The sequence below is a fragment of the Panthera tigris genome, chromosome C1 (genome assembly GCF_018350195.1).
Source record: "Panthera tigris isolate Pti1 chromosome C1, P.tigris_Pti1_mat1.1, whole genome shotgun sequence".
Classification (NCBI taxonomy): Eukaryota; Metazoa; Chordata; class Mammalia; order Carnivora; family Felidae; genus Panthera; species Panthera tigris.
The window spans coordinates 15676947-15694034 of NC_056667.1; the positions used below are offsets into that span (position 1 = coordinate 15676947).

Consider the following 17088-nt stretch of genomic DNA (forward strand, 5'->3'; position numbering starts at 1 on the left):
CTGGGTTCAAATCCCAACTCTGACGTCACGCCTCTGAGCTTCTATTGCCTTCATTTGCAAGCAGCGTTGCTAGAGCCTCTCTTATGGGGTGAGGCACACGGTTGGCCCCCAATAAGAATAGTTCCTCTTAATCTGGACATAAGTTCACCCCTCTGGCTGATTCGGTGCAGTCTCATTCCTGGGCTTGTAAACGGGGGTGGAACAGCCACTGTTGCTGCTTCAGAGGAATAGCCAGCCATGACCTGGGCCGGCCAGGCATCCCTTCCTTCTGTGCTTTTATCCCACAGGGTGACCGGCACAATGGCTGGTGCGTCGTAGTAAGTGCTTTTTCTACCCTGGCCAGTCAGGAATCTCCAAGATGACAGAGACCATATCTATCCTGTTCCCCCAATGACTCCTTGGTACTTAGAACAGAGCCAGGTCCACAGCAGGTGCTCACTGAATGTTTGGGAAGGAAGAATGAATGAACAAAGTTGAACAGGCATCATGTGGGGAAGGCCTGGCTTGGGGGAGGGGAGCCTCACGGGCTGCGCCCCCCCTTCCTGCTTCATCCCCCCTGGGCTAATCCCCAAAGATTAACCCCAGGGAACAAAGCCAGGTCACAGCCACTGAGCCAGGGCTTTGGAGCGAGCATCCAAGGCTAGGGTGACCGGGTGTTTGCAGGGTCCTGAGGCTGCCCTGTGGGGCCCTCTGTGCCTCAAGATGACCCTTCTGTCCCCCACCCTGGACATGGTCCTCACGGCGGTCCTCAGCCTCCTCCTCCTGATACTGACATTAAGCCTGCTCTTTTTCTTCACCTGCCGCCTGGCCAGGCCCCTCAGGTAGGAGAACTCACCAGGGCCCAACTCCCCTGCCTGCAGATCTCCTGCCCTAAACTCATTTGTCTACTATTTGCTCTTGTGGAATAAAGGGCGGGCGGGCGCTGGTCTCTCTCCTTCTCCGTGGTGGGGAAACTGAGGCCCAGAAAGGCTGAGTCAGCCTGGGCTTGAATTGCACTTGGCCACGGATAGCTGAGATCCTCTGCTCAGTTTCCTAAACGGTAAAGCGGGCTAACAATACTTGCTGTGAGGACTAAGTAAAATCACAGATGTCAACAGTTAGCACAGTGTTCAGCACAACGTGTGTGCCCAAGGAATGGTAGTGATTTTTATCTGGCAATTGTCCTGGGCGTTTTGAGACCTAGACGCCCAGGACTGGCTTTTTCCTGACTCCTAGGGGCTCCCATGTCCTCTGCCCCAGCTCAGTCCTTAGGGCTCAGGCCCCACCCCTCTGCTCTTTCTCCTGACCTGCCAAGTAGTTGCTCCTTCTCCAGGGGCCAGAGCCCAGTCAGGACTTCTGCATAATTGTCATGAATAATCAGGGCATGTAGCTGGGAGCCTGGCAGAGACCGTCCAGCTGGGAGGTGGGGGGCAGTGGGGCTGGCTCGCCCTTGGAGGCTCCATTCTGAGCTCGTAGAGCATTGGCAGAGGGTGGTGGGCAGCTGGGGCCTCTGCGGCCCCAGACTGGGCCCCACGGAGTCCATCACCAGGGCTGCGAGAGAGCAGACTTGGAGACTCAGGGTGGGGGCAAGAGCGGGAGCCAGCAGAGCAGATTCTGGCTTCTGAAGGCTTTAGATTCCAACCCCCTCTCCTTTTCGGGCAGAGGCAGTGGAAGAAGGCACCTGTCTGTCTCTAGGACAGGGGTCTAAAGACCACATCCCTGGGGTCAAAATTCCAGAGCATTCCAGCCTGAATCCTGAGGCTTTTCATTAAGTTAGCATTTACAGAGCTGCTTCTGTGTGCGTAGGGTTGGGGATTCAAAGATGTGGAGTGGTGTTTACTCTCACAGAGCATCAGGCTAGCAGGGAAGAGAAATAAGAATAATCATGCAGGCTGGGTGAGCCCTGTAGATCTCCTGGAGCCACCCTTCACTTTTTTTTTCCCTTATTTTCTTGTTTGTATTGGATGGAAAGAGAATTAAGTCCTATTTCTCAGTGCATGGTGCACTATCATGAGCCTTGATTTTTTTTCACAAAGGAGATTATAGCAAATAATAATAATAATAATAGTAATAATAAAGGAGATCATAGATCCCCTCTGTCCACTACATAGGTTATTAGTGAGAAATCATGGTGAAAGTCATTATAAACAGTGAAGTGCAGTACACAGGTCATTTTCATGTTGTCTGTGTTTATAGATTATTTATAGATCGTTTATGTACGCTCTCAGAGAGTAGAGCTCTTATTTTATTGAAGTATAATATACATTCATACAGAAAAGTGTCCTCATCGGGGCGCCTGGGTGGCTCAGTCGGTTAAGCGTCCGACTTCGGCTCAGGTCATGATCTTGCAGTTTGTGAGTTCGAGCCCCGTGTCGGGCTCTGTGCTGACAGCTCAGAGCCTGGAGCCTGTTTCAGATTCTGTCTCTCCCTCTCTCCCTGCCCCTCCCCTGCTCATGCTCTGTCTCTCAATAATAAATAAATGTTAAAAAAAAAAAAGAAAAGTGTCCTTATCAATACATTGACAGCTTATTGGGTTTTCAGACAGAATGCACCCATGTAACTAGCTCTCAGATCAATCACAAGTCCTCTGTGCCCCCTTCGGTCTCCACAACCCCAGGTGTAACCTTTATCTTGTCTTCTAACGCCTAGCTTTGTCTATACTTTATCGTGACTTCCGTACTCTCGGATTGGCTTCCGTCATTCAACCTTCCCTTTGCAAGATGTTGTTGTATGGATTTGTCCATACTCACTGTTGTGTAGTTTTCCAGCCTGTGAACCCACACAACGTATTTATCCATCCTGCTGAAGATGGAACTATTCTGAGGCCGTTACAAGCAGGGCTGATATGAATATTCTCATAGATGTCTTTTGGTGAACACACGCGTGTGCGTGAGTGTGTGTGTGTGTGTGTGCGCGCGCGTGTGTGTGTGTGTGTCTCTGTTGGAGATAAATGGGTTAGAGGGCATAGGTACAGTGTCAGCTTTGGTAAATGCTGCCAGTTTTCTTTTTTTTAATGCTTATTTTTTTTTTGAGGGAGAGAGACAGAGTGCAAGTACGGGAGGGGCAGAAGAGGGAGAGAGAGAGAGAGAGAGAGAGGGAGACACAGAATCTGAAACAGGCAGAGCCCAACATGGGGCTCATACTCCAGAATGGCAGGATTGTGACCTAGGCTGAAGTCAGACGCTTAACCGCCTGAGCCACCCAGAAGCCCTGATGCTGCTGCTTTTCCAAAGTGGCTGTACGAGTCTACGCTCCTCCAGCAGTGAATGGCTGCTCTAGGAATATCATCTCCTTGCATTTTCTGCACATGCAAAGGAAGGATTTGGGGTTGCTTCTTCCCTTCCCCCTGCCTCCCTCTTTAGAGCATTAGCTTTCAACTGATGTCAGTATTTACTGTGTCAAGCACTGGAGTATGAACAAACAAGGCAAAGTCCCTGCCTTTAGAGACTCCCAGTGTGGCGGCGGAGATGGACCAGAAAAGAGTTACTTTCAAAACAGATACCTTCATACGGTGATTGAAGTGGCCACTGGAACGAGTGGCCATCCTGAAGGCTTCCTGAAAGAAGGCGACTTTGGTTTTTAAGCCATTTGGAATAATATTATAATGTATTGATATTGTGTAATAATTTTTTTAAGTTTATTTATTTTAAGAGAGAAAGTGAGCACACGTGAGTGGGGGAGGGGCAGAGAGAGAGAGAGAGAGAGAGAGAGAGAGAGAGGGAGAAAATCCCAACGCACAGCTCCATTTCACAAACCGTGAGATCATGACCTGAGGTGAAATCAACAGTCGGACACTTAACCGACTGGGCCATCCAGGCGCCCCGATATTGTATATCAATTTACTAACATTTTTTTCTGATGTTAGGGTTTACTCTAGAAACACTTGAAAGCAAAAGTAGAGTAAAAAGAAATCAGGGGGCCCCTGGGTGGCTCGGTCGCTTAAGCATCTGACTTTGGCTCAGGTCATGATCTCACAGTTAGTGAGTTCAAGCCCTGTATCTGGCTCTGTGCTGACAGCTCAGAGCCTGGAGCCTGCTTCAGATTCTATGTCTCCCTCTCTCTCTGCTCCTCCCCTGCTCACGCTCTGTCTTTCAAAAATAAAACATAAAAAAAAAAATTAAAAAAAAAAGGAGAACTCAGAAATCGTCTGAAATTCCACCTCAGAGTTAAGTGCTGGTAGATGTCAGATGTAGAGTATTTCCCTTCAATTCCCTCCTGCCCCATCAAGCTGGGTTTTTAAGGGAGCCAGATGGATGTGGAAGAGGGGCGGTAAAAAGCACAGGGGTGCAAATGAATGGCACATTTGGTGACTGCTGGGTGTTTTGTGGGTGCGATACCGGTGAGCCCTCACCTCTGGGCACTGAAATGCAGGACGCACGTTTTAAAGATTGAATCAAGATCCCCTTTTCTAGGGGCAGAGTGGTTTCTTATCTAACGTGACACTCAACTGTACAATGTCGAGCATTGTTGCCGTTTCCCACGACAAATGGAATGATCATTTTTATCTGGGTTTTGGTGGCAGTACTATTATCCTGTGAGACTCTTGCCATTTAAAATTTCTCATCTTCCAGCAACATTTGTGCACAACAGGGTTAGTACATTTCTCAGCTGCAATTGGGGTTATCCTTTGTGATCCTGACAGTATGACCACAGTTTAAAAACTTTCTTATGCCATTTCATACATGCTTATTTTAGGCAATTTGGAAAATTCAAAAAAATAATAATAAAGAGAAGAGGAAATGATCATTCATAGTCTTCCTGCCCAGAAAAAACCACAGTTAATGTTTTGATGTATTTCCTTCTAGAGTGTGTGTGTGTGTGTGTGTGTGTAACAGTTTTTTAAAATTATAAAGGTAACATCTTTATTTGGGAAACGCAGAAAAGACAATGAAAAAGCAACCGAGTCATCTGAAATGTCACCACCCAGAAATGGGCACCTTCAGCAGCCAATCTTCCTGTATATCAGTTCTATTCCTTTTATATCTCTCACCATAAATGACAAGCTCTAGAAGAGAATGTGGCAAGTGTGGTTGTCTCTAACAAAGGGTGGACTCTGTTGTGTCTCCAATGTGCTTGGGAAAGGTAATTCAAAGGCTAAAGACTGGTTCAGAATCAGGACCAGGAGCATCCTTACCTGGGAGCTTGTTGGAACCGCACTCGATTCTGGGCGATGGCAGGTGGATACTGGGTCTATTTTAGCAAACCCTCTAAGAGCCCAAAATGCATGCTGCATTTTGGGAAGCATTACACAGAAAGACTGAACTCCGGTGGGTTCCAGGCTCCAGACGGACTGAGAGTGGGAGTTCACTTGGAAAATGGGGAAGGAACCATTTTGCTTCATGGAACTCGTGTATTATACTGCCACAACTGTATGTGATTAAGCTTCCTGAGGGAGGGACCACTGGGGTTTACATCCTAGCGCCTAGCCCTGCGCCTGATTGGTGATAAGTGCTCAACATATAATGAATGAATAAGCGAAAGTATGAGTGGATGGATGAATGAATTCTGGAGCTGTGGCCCACGTGTCTTTTTTTTTCCCCCCTTTAATTTCTAGGATCGGAACATCGGTTAGCATCTGACCACTGCCAGCCCATCCCCTCCCACCCACGTTGGTCATACCTCTGGGCCCAAGAGAGAAGGCAGGTCTTGGAGTGCACCATGATTTCTCCATTCTTGGTGCTGGCCATTGGCACCTGCCTTACCAACTCCTTAGTGCCAGGTATGATGGAGGACCCAGGCGGAAGGGTGGGGAAACCTGGTGCAGGTGGGATAGGATGAGGGCAGTGTCTATGTTGAAGGTCATAGAACTGTCCAAGTTAACAGCTGCAGACAAATGTTCACAGAGCAGGAGCCCCCAGCTCTGCTACTGCACGTCCTAATGTTGGACGGGCCACTCTTTTTATATTATCCTCCTCTTCCTTAATTGGGGCATAAACTATCCCAAGTCTTGGGAGGCTAAGTCTCCTGTTGGTTTTGTCTATTTAACTCTCTCTCATGGTGATACGTTTCCTTGTGGTTGGTGATATTTGCTGATGAATTTGATAATTTCATTTTTTGTTAGTTATTGGAGACTAACCTAGAAGTGTTTCTATGGTGCAGTGTTGTGTTTGATTCTTCAACTGATTCTGGACAAGTTTTTTCTAGACAAGTTAATTCCTCAGTTTTGAGTTCTTACACTATAAATTTGGACCCCCACTTAGACCGGGCTCAGATCTGGAGTGTTATCCACGTTTCTCAAGACTGGCTTTCTTTCCCCATCCCTTCCATAGCTCCAAAGTAACATATGCACGTTACCAACCTAGACCTGTATCTGGTCAGACACCCCAGGGCCACGCAGCAGCAGCCCCAAGTGGAAGAAGGGAGCCCATCTTGGCTCAGTCCACTATGTGGGTAGAAGTCCCTGGTTGCCCTCCCAGAATCTTAGTTTCTCCATCTGCCGGGTGGAGACAGTAATTCCTCCTCCTTACATCTGTTATAAGAATCACACAGTATTGGGGCACCTGGGTGGCTCAGTCGGTTGAGCGGCCGACTTCAGCTCAGGTCGTGATCTCACAGCTCGTGAGTTTGAGCCCCACGTCAGGCTCTGTGCTGACAGCTCAGAGCCTGGAGCCTGCTTCGGATTCTGTGCCTCCCTCTCTCTCTGCCCCAACCCACTCGAATTCTGTCTCTATCTCTCTCAAAAATAAAAAAATTAAAAAAAAAAATCACACAGTATAGTCAGTGTCAGGCAGGGAGTGGGTTCTCTTAGGAAGAATATTTTCTTCTTTTTTTAAAATGTTTATTTATTTTTGAGAGAGAGAGAGAGAGGGAGGGAGTGGGGGAGGGGCAGAGAGAGAGGGAGACACAGAATCTGAAGCAGGCTCCAGGCTCTGAGCTGTCAGTACAGAGCCCGACGTGGGGCTCAAACTCGTGAACCATGAGATCATGACCTGAGCCAAAGTTGGACGCTTAACCAACTGAGCCACCCAGGCACCCCAAAAATATTTTCAACAGATGAGGAAATTAGCGTTCAGGGAAGGGACTGGCCTTCCTCGGGGAGAGAGTCAGGGCTAGGGATAGAACCTGAGCTGCTGGATCCCCAGGCCATCACCCCCTCTGTGGTCCCATGGTGCCTTTCAGTGTGTATCCTTGGGGACCAGCAGTGGCTCTAAGACCAAGTCCCTGCTTTCTCAGCACTCATAGCCCACCTGGGTGAAAGGTGCATGAAACAGATGGATGAAAAGTGAAAAGATGAAAAAGCAACGAAATGAAAACTCTTCAAATATTCAGCAATTCATTCTTTGGTATTTGTTCCTTTTTAGACATTCCATTGGGTGTGTGATGGCATTAGCTTGTCCTCTCGCTCTTTTTTAAGTTAAGTATAGCTTAAAGTAAAGTGCACCAATTTAAAACGCATAGCTTGATGAGTTTTTACGTATTGTATGTCCTTGTAACCACCACCCAGATTAAGACAGAACATTTCCAGTCTTGGGACACTTAAGGGCCTTCCTGTGTGCTCCCCAAGCAACCCTACCCCCAAGCCAAAATGACACAGGCTCACTCCTGCCACCATAGATGAGTTCTGCCTGTTTTAAACTTCATGTGAATGGAATTATACAGTACACATTGACAAGTACTTTTCATGTGGCATTATATTCTGAGCATTTGTGCATGTCATTTAATGTTCTCCAAAAACAATGGCCTTTTGATACTTGGTTGTCCAAAGCCATGATTGCTTAAGTCAGTCCCCTGACAATGAAGTTGGTTTGACATCCACTAAACCCTTCTCAGGTTCAGGCCCTAGGGTGGCTCTGGTGAAAAAGACCGAATAGTCTCTCAGTCCCCAGGGACCAACCACAGTGGGAAAACTGGCAAACTGGGATCAGAGCTTGAGTCAAGACGAAGGAATAAGTGCAGGGAGGCTGATGCCAGTCCAGCCCCTGGGGGTCTGCCAAGCTATTGGGGAAGGGGGAGGGAGGGCCTGGTTATAGGAAAATCGAGACGGCAAGAAGTTCATCACCACCCAGATGGCACCCAAATGGCCGAAGAAGCTCCTTGACCAAAGCCTTGCCACTGTGGTATGCGTGGAGGGAGGCAGGAAGGAGATGGGAACCAGCGCTGAGCCAGTGGGATCCCTGATCAAAACCACTGGCTCAGGCATTTGTTGAGACAGGCATTTGTTGAGACGTCATCTCAGTCCTAAAACTGTCTATGCACTCCCGTTTTCCTGGGGGGCAGAAACTCAAATGGAGAGAATTTGCCTAAAGGTATACAGCTAGATAGAAGGGCCGAGGCTCTCAAGACTCCAGCTGGGGACTCCGCCTGTGGGGTCTGAAATTGGTGAGCTCAGCAGATACCTTCGGAAGAGTGGCAGCATTGGAGGCTGCCATGGTGAGGAGGTGGGCTTGGCTCCTGGGCCTCTGCTTGCAAGAGAAACGGATTCCAGGCGGTGCCTGGGTGGCTCAGTCAGTTAAGCCTCAGACTCTTGGCTTTGGCTCAGGTCACAATCACATGGTTCCTGAGAATGAGCCCTACGTCGGGCTTTGTGCTGACAGCACGGAGCCTACTTGGGATTCTGCCTCCCTCTCTTTCTGCCCCTCCTTCTGCTTGCTCTCTCTCTCTCTCTCTCTCAAAATAAACAAAATAAACCTAAAAAGAAAAATAAAGGGTGAGGGGATTCCAGTTCTGGCCTGGAATTACTGGGGGTGGGGGCGGGGAATGTTGATCTCCTGTGGGTCAGGAAGTCAATTTCTCGAATCCAGCCCTCCTCGTGACCCTGGGAGGAATAGACAAAGAACCACATCTGACAGGGAAGGAAATGGAGACTCAGGGAGGTGACCTGGCCACACGGGGGTACTTGGCGTAGTTGTGGTTTCCACTGAAGTCTGTCAGGCACTACAGTTGCATTCTTTCTGGACTACTGGACACATGGGGGGCGGGGATGGGGGCAGGGAGGAGAGCATTCCTGGTTCCCGTGGTTTCTCAAGGTTAGGGACACAGAACAGGCTCTTTGCTAATTTATCCTAACAGGAATAACATTGTGCGTGGCTACTTTAAATTTGATTCATTAAACAAAAGGCAAGTCCTGCTTTCCAGTACTGCTATCGATGCTGTTGGTAACTCAGGTTTCTGCTGACTTTAATGATTAAGCCAAGCAGAGTTGATCATTGATGGCTGGATACATCTGGGGACTCCTTCAGGTGAAAGTAGTTCTCTCGGACAGATTAAACATTACCCTCCCGATTGTGCTTGCACAATTAATTCATTTGCTGCCTTAGCAGAATGTCTCTACTGGGTGGAAGGAAACAGCATGGGTTTTGGAGAGTGGAGCCAGAGCTGTGTGGCCTTGGGCAAGTTGGCTGGCATCTCTGGGCCTCGGTTTCTTCAGTCTGAGACATGGGGAGAAGGCCCAGCGTCCACAGGCTTGTTTGGAGGGTTGGCCTGGCAACTGTCGACAAGCCACCTGGTAGCTGTCTGAGACTGTCTGAGACTGGCTGCTGCTTCCTCCTCCAAGTCCAGGCAGTCCTGCCCTCGGGCACGAGAAGTTGGGGGTCTGTAATGTCTGGGGATGGGAAGCTGCCCCCCATCCCTGCCGGATAACTCTGCCTCTCTGTCTGTATAGAGAAAGAGAAAGACCCCAAGTACTGGAGGGACCAAGCTCAACAGACCCTGAAAAATGCCCTAAGGCTTCAGAAGCTCAACACCAACGTGGCTAAGAATGTCATCATGTTCCTGGGAGATGGTGAGGCCTGGGGGCCCGAAGGAGAGGGCTGGGTGGGGGCACCTAGGAAGGGCCTGGGGAGCCAGGCTGTGTTGAAGAGGCTGGGGCCCTGGGAGGCATGTTTAAAGGGGATGGGGGTCCAGGCTGTGGACCCAAGAGGTCTGCTCTGCCAGGCGGTCCCTGAGGGTCTGGGGAGGGAAGGGAGAAAGGGGCCTCCTGGTCACATTTACAGAGCCGTGCTCCGGTGCCCACTGCCCAGCCAGGCCTGGCAAAACTAGAGTTCTATAGGTGCCCGAGATGGAGAGGCGGGGAGCCCGAGAGACTGAGGCGCCCCCTTCCCCTGCCGCAGGGATGGGTGTTTCCACGGTGACGGCCGCCCGCATCCTCAAGGGTCAGCTCCACCACAATCCCGGGGAGGAGACCAGGCTGGAGATGGACAAGTTCCCTTACGTGGCCCTCTCCAAGGTGAGCTCCGGCCCCAAGCCCGCAGCACCGAGGAAGGGCAGGGGAATCCAGCCTGCGGGCTAGGCGGTCAGCCCTCCTGGGGTCTCCGTGGGGGGGGCCCCCCTGTGAAATGGGCATGGCAGCAGCTGCTTCCCGAGACTTTATTTTGAGGGTTTTAGCCATTGATTTAAAAATCAATTGAAGTATGAAGCGCACAGAGGAGAGCGTGCGTGCGCCAGCGTATAAACCGCACGTGTCCGTATGACCAGCGTCCAGGCTGCGACACTGAACGTGACAGCCGCCAAGAGTCCCCCAGCTCTCCTCCAGTCCCTCGTTCCACCCCCCACCCGACGCCCACTAGCTTCCGACACCGCAGATGAGCTGCTCTGCTTCTGTCCTTGCTGTTGACGGAATCGCGCAGTTTATATGCTTCCGCGCCGAATCCGGATCCGTTGTGTTCGTTCTCTCCCCAGGCGCCTCCGGAAGTGAATTAGATTTCTCCCTACGGCTCTTGCTGCTGGGGTCGTAGGGGCTGGTGCTGGTGGTGCTCTGTGATACTGATCCTCTGGACCCTCTGGATCAGGCCCAGGGCTCACTGCTGGGGGAATGGCAGGGCCTGGAATGTTTTCCGTGGCTCTCAGGCTGGTGGGAAGGAAGACGGGCAAATAGTTTCAGGATCTCAGCTAGAAGTCTGAATGGGGGAGGGGGACTCTTCCCCATTTCCTCCGTTCTAGATCTTCCTTCTCTTCCCTTTTCCTTCCTTTTCCCCAGCCTCCCTCACCTCACTTTTTCAAGAACTCAGCAGCCCTGTCGCCCCCTCCTTACCCCCCCCGCCCCCCCGCCCCCCGCCCTGCTCTGGACTTACTTGCTTCCGCCTCCCCGTTGCTGGCTTCCATGGCCCCAGACCTGGAGGGAGGCCTGAGTGACCAGCCCCCACTCCTCTGCATGTTGGAGGGTTGTATTCGCCCCTTCCTGCTGCCCTGGCTGCCAGGGCACAGGGAGTGGGGGCAGGAAGCTGGCATCTAGGTGATGCTGTGGCTCTGGGGGGACCTCTGCAGGTAGCAGGGCTCAGCCAAGGCCATAGGAGGCCTCTGTCTCCATCATGCCCCAGCCCCCACGGTGTGAGTGGGGGTGATGTGAAGGCCACCAGCAAGGCCCGGCCGACTCCTGCCCCTCCTTTCCCACCTGCAGACATACAACACCAACGCTCAGGTCCCGGACAGTGCAGGCACCGCCACCGCCTACTTATGTGGGGTCAAGGCCAACGAGGGCACCGTGGGGGTGAGCGCAGCCACCCAGAGAACCCAGTGCAACACAACTCAGGGGAACGAAGTCACCTCCATCCTGCGCTGGGCCAAGGACTCTGGTGAGTGGGGGTAGTGACAGGGAATGGGGCCCAGCTGTATCTGGGCCTCAGTCTGCCCCACTGTATAATGGGGAGAGGGCAGAGAAAGATGCTCTCCAGGGATCTTCTAGCTTTGATGTCTGGGCATCTGTGAGATATTCATGGGATCCCTTCCATGACAGGGTGGGCTAGTGGCTTAGGGGGTTACTCAGCTGTGGGTTCTGGTCCCGGCTCATTTGCCTGAGTCTATTTATTTGACTCTAAAACGAGCATGAAAACCTTGCCCCCTCATACATCTGGTGTGAGGAAAAGGTAAGGGACGTAGCCCGGTGGGAGTTCAGTGTCTACTTCTCCCTTCTTCTCTCTGGAAGCAGGGGAGGCCCTGGCCCGTGTCCCAGGACCTCTGGGGTCAGAGTATGAGGCTGACTGGGAAAGTGACAGAGCCACACCACCTGAGGGCCCCTAGGAGAGCCCCCGTGTTCTTGCAGGGGACCCAGGCAGGGTCCATGGGGTGTGTGATGGAGGGGAGGATTCTGGCCCAGGCGCTCACAGCTTGAGGGCTCTCAAGAAGGGGAGGGCCACAGAGGCAGAGTGTCTGAGCTGTGCTGCCCAGATATTCAGAAGCCACCACTCCCCCTACCAACCCCTTCCTTCAGTACTGGTGGGGAGACTGAGGCCCAGGCAGTCTGTTGAACTGACGGGAAGCCAGTCTTTAGTCAGGAGAGGGAGGGAGAAGGCAGCTGGGACATCCCCATTCCCAGACAAAGCCAACTGTCCTCTCCCGCACCCCAGGCAAATCTGTGGGCATTGTGACCACCACGAGAGTGAACCACGCCACCCCCAGTGCCGCCTACGCCCACTCTGCTGACCGCGACTGGTACTCAGACAACGAGATGCCCCCGGAGGCCCTGAGTCAGGGCTGCAAGGACATCGCCTACCAGCTCATGCACAACGTCAGGGACATCGAGGCGAGTGTGGGGGTGCAGCTCGATCGGGCACGGGCGGGCTTGTGAGGCCGGGCCTCCGGTGGGCCTCGGGCCTTGGGCCTCAGGCCTCTGCTGGCTCAGGAAAAGCAGCTCGGCCTGGCTCCCCACACACCTGGGAGGCTCCCAGCCCATTAGGGGATTTGCGGTTGGGGCAGGAAAGCGCTGGAAGCTTTCTCCGCGGTGGGGCCGAGGGATAAACCCTGATGTGGCTATACCACCACACCCCAAGAATCAGGCGCCCAGGGATTATTCTGTAAATTGGAATCTGGCACTGCACCACCAGCCCCCCACCCCCACACGGGGAGGTAGGGGTGACACAGTGGCCATCTGAGGGGAGTACCTGCCCTGCACACTCACACGTGCACTGACAGGCACGTGCCCCACACACTCAACTAGCGAACCCAGAGAAAGGGTGGTGTGGGCCGTGGTTAGCACAAGCTCTCGTTTTTAAACTTCCTGGCTTCAAATCCTTGCTAGCTGTGTGACCCTGGGTCAGTTGCTTAACCTCTATACCCATTCCTTTTATAGGCCGTTTGTAAAACGTACCTAACTTGTAAGCCCATTGAGAGATCCAAATAAAATAATCCCTCAGAGTTGAGTAAGTCCCTGACACCTAGTGAGGACTCAGAAAGTGCTAGCCTTATGCACGAGCCACATACCCCTGCCCTGCAACATAGCTTCGGCAGACTGAGCAGGCTTACGCGTGCAGGTGCACACCTACAGCCCAGATACTGTCCACGTGGTGCTCAGAGGGGTCCCTACGCTGTTCTTACATGAGGACGTCCAGCTGTTCTTTTTTTAGGCTCTTGTTACCCACTGCTGGGGTCTGGTGAGGGGGCGAGGGGACTTTAGCTCCCTGAACCTAAAATGGGGTTTCGGCGAGGCTCAAAGAAAGCCCCCGGGTCCCACCTACCCCTCACCTGCTTCTACCACCACCAGACACCAGCCAGTTTGCACTGGCTCCCAGACCTGCCTCTGTCCCCCATGCAATGCTTCCCCCCAGCCTCCAAGGCCCTTCTACCCACCCATGACTTCCTTTTCCCAGGCGGTGGGTTGAGCACCCCGTTTCAGGACGAACAGTCCCGTTGATCCCTCCTCGTGAGCCTGTATCTGTATCTGAGCCTCTGTCCTGGTTTTGCCTCCACCTGACGCGCATCCTGGGGCAAGCTGCTTCTCCTTCCTGAGCCTCAGTTTCCCCACCTGTGCAACAAGAATAGAGAGCCCCACCTGCCCCCTCCCGGGGCCGCTGGAGGCCGAGATGAGGTCATGGATGTGAGAACATTTGTTTTACAAGTGCAGGGTGTAATTACGGGGCTGCTCCTTGGGGAGATGTGCCAGGAACAGCCGGAGAGGGGGACAGGAGCTTAGGGAAGAGTTCTCCGTGGGGTGAGGGTGGATGGGGGTCCTCAGGCCGCTGGGGCGTCAGCTGGGGCATGAGTGAAGAGGTGGGCCAGGGTGAAGACTGCCCTCCTTCCTCTCTCCTCTCGCCCTTTCCCTCCCGTCTGCTCGCGCATCTCAACCTTCCCAAAGCCCCCCAGCCCCCCGGCTGCACATGAAACACAACTCCTGGTGTCCGCCCTGAAAATAAATATCTTTTGCTAAAAAAAAAAAAGGAAAGAAAGAAAGAAAGACACAAACCCAAACCCCAAAGCCAAACAGCAAGTCTGTTATTTGGGAGTTTAATGAGCGTGTGAAGTCCCTGCTGGGGCTGGAAATGATGAGGCTCCAGGCAAGAAGATTGGGGGCTTCATTTTCCACTCTGAAAATGCCAAGGGGTCAGGTTCTGTGGGAACAGGGGTGGGGAGCCGGGGCCGGTGACCCGGGGTCCCCTCTCCTTCCCCTCGCAGCCTGCCCTGCCCCCAGAGCTCCTGGCTGGGGCTGGCAGTGAGGAACTCGCCTCTCTGGAAATACTCCGATATCCACCACTTCTGCTAGCGAGAACACTGCCCACTGGGGCTGCACCCGGGTGCTGGGACTATATCGCATCACTGCATTTCCTTCCGTGGCAATCCCGTGGGTGGTTGTTACTTCCATTTTACAGATAAGGAAACCGAGGCTCAGAGAGGGGAAGTGACCGGCCCTTGGTCAGTAAGCAATAGAGTCAGAATCAAACCCAAGTTGGACTTCCAAGCCCGTGCCCTTTCCAGCTCCCCGTGACCCAGGGTGGCCGTGGGTGCCATCCCCACCTCCACCGTCGGCCCGGACCCCTGGGTTCTGAGGAGGGAATGAAGCGGAAGGGCGAGAACAGTACTAGGAAATGCCAGGCCTGGGACAGTGGAGCTGAGGCCAGCCATGGCCGGGTTCTGCTCTCCCAAGGTGTCGAGGGGCGGCGGCCTGGCCTGGCGCCCGCGGTGACAGGAGGACACCGGTGTGGCGGTCACCGCAGGCGGCGGCTGTTGTGTTCTTGGCCCCATTTTAAAAATAGTCAGGACTTCAAACATGGACTCCCAAGGAAAACAAACAGTCCCGCGTCCGTCCGCCCGCGCACGCCAGCCGTGGTGAGTAAAATTAGCCTGGCGGGGACTACACAGACGTGAGCACTGGCCACTGTTTGCCCAGGCTTCCAGCTGGGCTGTCCCGAGACCTCCCTGGCAGAGGCCTCTCGCCTGTGGCATTCTGTCTCCCACAGGGGAGAGGAGGCTCTTGGAGGCCCTGTCCTCGGCCCTGCAGATGCACCAGGGTCCCAGTGCTGGGGTCAGGGAAGCCTCACGATCAAATCCTGGCCGTGTCCCTTACTGTGTGGCCTTAGGGGAGAAAGATCACATTTCTGTTCCCCTTTCTTTAGTTGGAAAATGGGGACACAGGTTCCTCTGCAGCTTTGGTATGAAGTGGATTAAGATAATGTATCTGAAGGGGCACCTGAGTGGCTCAGTTGGTTAAGCATCTGACTTCAGCTCAGGTCATGATCTCGCGGTTCATGGGTTTGAGCCCGCGTCGGGCTCTGTGCTGACAGCTCAGAGCCTGGACCCTGCTTCCGATTCTGTGTCTCCCTCTTTCTCTGCCCCTCCCCCGCTCACTCTGTCTCTCTCTCTCTCTCTCTCTCTCTCTCTCTCTCTCAAAAATAAACATTTTAAAAAGTTTAAAAAAAAATGTACCTGGAGTGTTTAGTACCTGACATGCGGTTAGTGTTCTGTAGACGTGTTATCTTATGCAAGTGGGAGCTGAGTCAGGCTTCTGGAAAACCAAGTAGGAGAAGTTACCAGTACCTCTAGTATTTCACCCAGAAGCCCCAAACCGTGGTCTCAATAGACTCATGATTTCATCTCCCCGCTTGGAAAAGCAGAGGCTCAGGGCAGGCAGTGTGGACCGGAACCAAGACTCTCCAAGCTGGAGTCACCTGGGTGACTCAGTCGGTTAAGCGTCCGACTTCGGCTCGGGTCATGATCTCACGGTTTGTGGGTTTGAGCCCCGCATCGGGCTCTGTGCTGACAGCTTGGAGCCTGGAGCTTGCTTCGGATTCTGTGCCTCCTTTTTCTCTCTGCCCCTCCCCCAATTGTGCTCTGTCTCTATCAAAAATAAATAAATGTATGGGGCGCCTGGGTGGCTCAGTCGGTTGAGCGCCGACTTCGGCTCAGGTCATGATCTCGCGGTCCGTGAGTTCGAGCCCCGCGTCGGGCTCTGTGCTGACAGCTCAGAGCCCGGAGCCTGTTTCAGATTCTGTGTCTCCCTCTCTCTGACCCTCCCCCGTTCATGCTCTGTCTCTCTCTGTCTCAAAAATAAATAAACGTTAAAAAAAAAAAAGAGAGCTTTAAAATAAATAAATAAATAAATAAATAAATGTAAAAAAAAATAAAAAATAAAAAAAGACTCTCTAAGCTGGAGAAGCATTCACACTATTCCCGGTGCCTTTAGGAGCCCAGCTCTTGAGGTTTGGAACCCTGGGGTACTGATGCTTCCTGTCCCCTTTAGGTGATCATGGGGGGTGGCCGGAAGTACATGTTCCCCAAGAATAGAACCGATGTGGAGTATGAGATGGACGAGAAGGCCAGGGGCACGAGGCTGGACGGCCTGAACCTCGTTGACATCTGGAAAAGCTTCAAACCGAGACACAAGGTAACCCATTCAGGGGCCAGGTGGCTGCAGGAATGGGGCTCTGGGGAACCTCTCTCTGGATCTCAGTTTGTTTCTTCCTCTGTAAGTGGGGGGTCATAATTCTTACCTTGAGGGGCTCCAATGATCTAACAGATACATGAATGGCACATAATACATGCTCAATTAATCCCTCCCTTCAGAGGAGGGCACCCAGAAGAACTAGGCAGTGAAGAGAGGGGGCCAGAGAGTCACCTGCATGGACATTGAGGCCACTTGAGCCCCTACTGTGTGTGGGACCCCTCGCCGGGCATGAATTCCAAGGGATGAATCAGATGGTCAAAGGAATGTGGATCTCTGTGTGCTTGGATGGCTGGAAGCCCGGGACCTACGGGAACCCAGAGGGGACAGACCACAGGGAGGGGCTGAGAAGCCTTGAGGAGGAGGAGTAGAGGAGGAGGTGGCAGGAAGGGGAGGGTGCGAGCCACGGTGGGAGGTGGAAGCCGTCCATCTTGAGTTGGCTTTGGCCCTGGTGAGGGCACGTGCTGGGGACGGGAGGCTGGAGCGTTGGAAGGGCCTGAGTGCTGGCTCCCTGGAGTGGTTCT

At 52.6% G+C, this 17088-nt stretch overlaps 1 protein-coding gene across 5 annotated transcripts in view; it reads left to right on the forward strand.

Annotated features, from left to right (window-relative positions):
- ALPL (alkaline phosphatase, biomineralization associated) overlaps positions 1–17088 on the forward strand; it is a 97721-nt gene that overhangs the window by 72367 nt on the left and 8266 nt on the right. For all 5 annotated transcript variants that reach the window (XM_042996282.1, XM_007083727.3, XM_007083728.3 and 2 more), the window contains exons 2-7: positions 5534–5698; positions 9581–9700; positions 10029–10144; positions 11315–11489; positions 12261–12436; positions 16364–16507. In XM_042996282.1, coding sequence (XP_042852216.1) covers positions 5638–5698; positions 9581–9700; positions 10029–10144; positions 11315–11489; positions 12261–12436; positions 16364–16507 — 792 coding nt within the window. In that variant the 5' untranslated portion in view covers positions 5534–5637. The remainder of the gene's footprint in view (positions 1–5533; positions 5699–9580; positions 9701–10028; positions 10145–11314; positions 11490–12260; positions 12437–16363; positions 16508–17088) is intronic.